Below are 4,284 nucleotides of genomic sequence, written 5' to 3'. Positions count from 1 at the left end.
TGAGGGTCGGAGCGGCCAGCGCAGGGGTGTGTCCTCCTTCGAAGAGTTTCTGTGGGAGCGGCGCGATTCAACTCTCACTGCAGCGCTTTCGGGCGGGAGTGGTTTGGTTCCGTTGTTCTGTGATTGTTTTTACAGTAATGCCCTTCTTTCCCCTTCCCACTGCCGAAGTGAGTTTCACGTGGTGCTCTTGCCTAACAGACATTTATTCCTCAGTGTACGGCTTCAGTGCCCATAGAGTTGTGTGTGCTTCTTTTTGAAGCAGCATTAACGCTTTTTTGTTCAGTGAAGCAGCCGGTTACAATTCCAGAACGATGCAAAAAGATGCTTTTTACAGACAAAATATCAAATCTACTTGTGTTTCTATGTCATTGGGTAGTAAGGTGGGATCTTTGTCGCTCTAAGTGACAAAGCTGCTCTCTGGTATCTTGAGGTGCTCGTTTTGGTTGAAAAGGTGTTCCCGGGCGTGTGCCTTGTCCTGCACGGCCGTTTTTATGTCTGTGCGGTTTCAGGCAGCTCGAGGATGTGGCTGTTGCCTGGAACAGTGCGTGAGCATCTCTCCTTCTCTTCAGCTAGCTGGAAAATCTGCAGCCTGAGATTAAAGAACAGGCTGAGCGCCTTCGCTACGAGGTCTCTGTGCGTGGGAGGCAGCTGGGTTGGTCTGACAAGGCGGCCAGGTAGGATGGCGGTTATGTGCGCCCTAAAATGCAGCCCCAGTTCCCAGCTGAGGGGTGGCAGGAGGGCAGGTCCCGCCGACACTAAGTTATCATAAAAAGAACGTTTTTGCTGCTGTTCTGTCCGAAAGGTTCCACTTCAAGAAGAGCCTGCGGAGGGTCATGACGGAGCTGTACATCCGCGACAACTGCCATCCTTTCAAAGCCACCTTGCTGGTCTGGGTGCAGATCCCGGTGTGGGTTTGCGTGTCCCTGGCCTTGCGCAACTGCAGCGTCGGGGTCGCCAGCTCGGAAGGTGATTCACCTGGGCCATCGGTTCTCCTTCTGCCTCTCAGCCTGTGTCTCCTGCCCTTTTTCACTTGTGTGACGTGTGATCCACTAAGCTAAAGGCTTCTGCTTTTGTGGTATTTATTGTGTAGATACAACGTCCCTAGAAACTTGGGGGGGTTGATTGCGGCCGGTGGTGCGGCTCAGACTAATCCGAGGCAGCACACCATCCTTAATTCCGTGTTTTCTTTATACCTTGTTGTAGTTCGGGAGCAGTTTTCGGCAGGGGGAGCATTGTGGTTTACAGACCTCACGGCGCCAGATTCCACGTGGATTTTGCCCGTCGCGCTTGGGCTCGTGAATTTGCTGATAGTGGAGGTACGTTGGGGGAATAAATAGGACTAAAATTTAGCCTTGACCTGAAGTTTCTCTTAGAACAACGTTCTAACGAGCTTTCTGGGTGTTCAGCATCCAATCAACAACAGCAAAAAGGACAGAAGTCTTCATTTCCTGCGTGTAGGGGTGATTTAGTGGGGGTGTATTTCCGTGCCGCTGCTGCCTTGGTTCTCGTTCTCGTTGTTCCTACCCCTGGCTTTCTCCCCTTTCAGATCTTCGCTGCGCAAAAAACGAAAGTTTCCAGGCTCCAGAGGTTCGCAACGAATTTCTTCCGCGCGGTGTCGGTCGTGATGATCCCGATCGCTGCCACTGTCCCCTCGGTACGTACAGAGTCTCGACGGGGCAGCTCTGTGCAGGGGGCTCGGCAGGACGCGCAGAGCGGGTTAACGCCCCTCTGTGATCTCAGAATAAGGGAAAACTTGATGGAAGGATGAGGCATGAAGGTTTGTGATGGGTTCGCTGACCGTAAGAGGAAGACAGCGTAGTTAGTTCTCAGATGAGGACGTTGTCTGGGGTTACTGCTTGTTTTCTGCAGTGGTTAGAAACCCAGAATGTCCAGGCGCATCAACTTACAGCCTGAAATACAGGAGTTCAAGAGAGTTTAATGTGAATTAATTGATGAGCTGTGCAGTGTAGGTGGCTCCTTTATTCCCCAGAAGAGTTGAGAAAGAGTGAAAACCACATCTGACATGAAGTCGATGCTGTTGTAGTAACGACTACAGTCGTTACCAGCAGTGGGTTCCAGCGAGGTTTTTTTTCTCTGTAACGGGGAGTAACCAGCGGTTGTGGGTCGCGAGGAGCTGCCTGAACTCGTAGTACCTCCCTCCCGCGGCGGGTGGCTGAGCTGGGTCTGTCCCCTTGCAGTCTATGGCCTTGTACTGGTTGTCCTCGAGCTTCGTGGGGCTCTCGCACAACCTGCTGCTGCGTTCTCCCGCCTTCCGCCGGCTCTGCTGCATCCCCAGGACCCCATCTGACTCAGCGACGCCCTACAGGGACATCGCGTCCGCGTGGGCTGCCAAACTCGGCAGGAGGTGACGTCGCTGGAGCTGTCATACGAGCTGCCCCGCAGATCCCAGCTGGGTATTGAAGTAGTGCTCTTCGGTCGAGATGTATTTATTTGCTGTAGAACCTTGTGGCTGGAGTCATGTTTATTTTCTGAATAAAGCATTGACTGGCCATAAGCTTCTTGGGTCGTTTCTGGTGACAGCGCTTTGTTCTTCCCCATCTCTTGTTTCCATCAATAAAACAAGAGCAGCGGCTGCTTACGAAGCAAGTAGCACCGTGAAAAAGAATCAGCGACGCTAAGAGGCCAGACTTCAACTCAACTCAAATCTCTTTGCTACGGTGAGTCCTGAAGGTAACGTGCAAATATTTCACGCCTCTGAGGACCCACGTAGGGTATTTTTCCCGTAAAATTGGTGTTGTTACATGGAGGCGCTTCCTGTAAGGGTGCCGGGTTGTAGGAGGGGAGCTGCTGTCTCTTGGCAGTAAAATACCAACAGGCTTCTAATATATGAGTGTTTCTGAGCTCCAGTCACTAGATCCTGCGCCACAGATGCTTTAAATACTTGAGTCCCTCCAGAAGCACTGGAATTTCTAAGCCGTTTTTCCTAGTGTTGCCCAAAAAACACCCCAAAACCTGGAAATCGGCACCAAAACCCTCAGGAACCTCTCGAGAACACGAAGGAGATGTTTAGAGAGTAGCAGAAGAAAATGCCGTTCGGCAGCTGTGTGTGCTCTGCTGTAGTGCGGCTGTGTCTTGGCACCTGGGCAAATACATTGATACCCCTAAAAATAGGTTAAACAGTTGGTTCTCTATTTATTCATGTTTGTTTTACCCCCTTGGCATTCTGGTCCCCTCATAACGTCACCCCCAGGTCTGCCAGCGCCAGTTAGGGCAGGACGAGGCTCTCCGATGGATGTGTCTGGAGGTGCAAACCACACTCGCTTTAGCATTTAGGACATTTAAGATCAAAAGTTCTTGCAGGTTGTGCTGTAAAAAGCTTCTGACCACGCAGAAATCAGCAAAGCGACTTCACATCCTCTTCACCGTGATGGTTTTGACGGCAGAAATTTGCAGCCCCTGGACAAGAGCGAGGATGGGTTTGTCCTGTCGGACTGGGACAAGCTCCACGTGACGCCCAGCTCCTTCTGAGGTGAGTTGCAGACAGCAGCACCCCTTTTCCTGGGCAGTAACGCACCCCGGGGTGATGGGTTTGCTTAAGTAGCGTGGTAGGGTACAGAAAATACGGGGTGGGGAGTGAGGTGGTTTGAGACGTGGGACTTCAGCTCTCGTTCTGGTAGAGAACTTGAGCCCTTGTTGTCCAGCAAATGGTTCAGTGATAAAATCTTCCAGTAGAGACAGAACACGTATCAGAAATAGGTATTTATTCAATAGAATACGAATAACTGGCGCTATTCTAGGCACGTTATTTCTGCTTTGAGGAAGAGTTTAAAATTAAAGGTGGGCAAAGGACTTGGTAGAAGTTTCGTATTGATGTAGCCTACGCCTTGCCTTTTATCTGGGGGCACAGCTGAAGGGATCTGCCTTCGAGCACTCAGCGTTCTCCGTGCGTTTCCCAAAGCCTGCCTGCCCACTCCACCCAGCGAAACATGGGCTATTCAAGGAGTTGCGTTGATTTATTTCTAGGAATGTCTTGAGTGAGTGGCCAGGACGACGGTGGAGCCGCTGGGTCCTTACCGGCTTTGGGAAGGGGAGATGCAGCTTTGTCGGAGGGAAGATCACGAGGGACAGGACCCGGGAGCGCCGATCTCCGTGTGGTTCGTGGGGTTGCTCTTATCCACAGGGCTTGCTCCAGGGAGCACGACTCATAATTCCCTTCTGTTTTACAAAGTAAACAAGCGCAGATGACTTGGACGGTAAAAGCTTTGCTACGGCGGCGCTTGCCCACTTCACGCGCTATTCCTGGAAGGCTGCGAGATAAGCTTT

The 4,284-nt window shown here is 51.5% G+C and overlaps 1 protein-coding gene across 1 annotated transcript; it reads left to right on the top strand.

The window, feature by feature from the left end:
- Nucleotides 1-573: 573 nt before the first annotated feature.
- LOC104502244 (mitochondrial inner membrane protein COX18-like) lies at nucleotides 574-3,489 on the top strand (the record flags this gene model as incomplete). The annotated part of the gene is made up of 6 exons (XM_010146192.1): nucleotides 574-674; nucleotides 803-966; nucleotides 1,204-1,316; nucleotides 1,547-1,654; nucleotides 2,199-2,365; nucleotides 3,405-3,489. Coding segments are annotated over 6 exons (738 nt in total), but the record flags the coding sequence as incomplete, so codon positions are not given.
- Between the last annotated feature and the right edge of the window lie 795 nt (nucleotides 3,490-4,284).

Source organism: Buceros rhinoceros, unplaced genomic scaffold, assembly GCF_000710305.1.
Source record: "Buceros rhinoceros silvestris isolate BGI_N320 unplaced genomic scaffold, ASM71030v1 scaffold15252, whole genome shotgun sequence".
Classification (NCBI taxonomy): domain Eukaryota; kingdom Metazoa; phylum Chordata; class Aves; order Bucerotiformes; family Bucerotidae; genus Buceros; species Buceros rhinoceros.
Note: the sequence above shows the minus strand (reverse complement) of the source record. Positions and strands in the feature narration are given on the sequence as shown.